This window comes from Myotis brandtii, unplaced genomic scaffold (genome assembly GCF_000412655.1).
Source record: "Myotis brandtii unplaced genomic scaffold, ASM41265v1 scaffold115, whole genome shotgun sequence".
Classification (NCBI taxonomy): Eukaryota; Metazoa; Chordata; class Mammalia; order Chiroptera; family Vespertilionidae; genus Myotis; species Myotis brandtii.
In genome coordinates this window covers 20,295,655-20,296,031 of record NW_005353967.1, presented here as the reverse complement: position 1 = coordinate 20,296,031, position 377 = coordinate 20,295,655, and the positions used below count along the sequence as shown (strand labels likewise).

At 59.2% G+C, this 377-nt stretch overlaps 1 protein-coding gene across 2 annotated transcripts in view; it reads left to right on the top strand.

Annotated features, from left to right (window-relative positions):
• The first annotated feature begins 242 nt into the window (after positions 1 to 242).
• MTX3 (metaxin 3) overlaps positions 243 to 377 on the top strand; it is a 10,580-nt gene continuing 10,445 nt past the window's right edge. For both annotated transcript variants that reach the window (XM_005858085.2, XM_005858086.2), the window contains exon 1: positions 243 to 345. In XM_005858085.2, the coding sequence (XP_005858147.1) occupies positions 265 to 345 (81 nt within the window). In that variant the 5' untranslated portion in view covers positions 243 to 264. The remainder of the gene's footprint in view (positions 346 to 377) is intronic.

The following is a 377-nucleotide window of genomic DNA, read 5'->3' as shown; positions in this document are numbered from 1 at the left end:
GTTAGTTTAGGCTCAGGGTAGTAAGGTTTAAGGGTTTGGGGCACATTAGGCAGCCAATAAATATTTACAGAATGACTGATGGGTCTGATTTAAGGCCCAGGACTCCTAACGCCTAGGCCAAGCTGGTTCTAAGCGTGCTTTTTACCCACCTGCGGTCCTTGCCGTACCTCTCAGAGCCCAAAGGGAGCCCCGCCCCTCACTTTCACCTGCCGGAAATTGGGCAGCATAAGTACTTCCGGGGTAGCAGAGGTTGGCCCCGGCAAGATGGCGGCCCCCTTGGAGCTCAGTTGCTGGGGAGGGGGCTGGGGGCTCCCGTCGGTCCACAGCGAGTCCTTGGTGGTCATGGTGAGGCCGCTGCTCGGGCCAGGGGCGGGCAG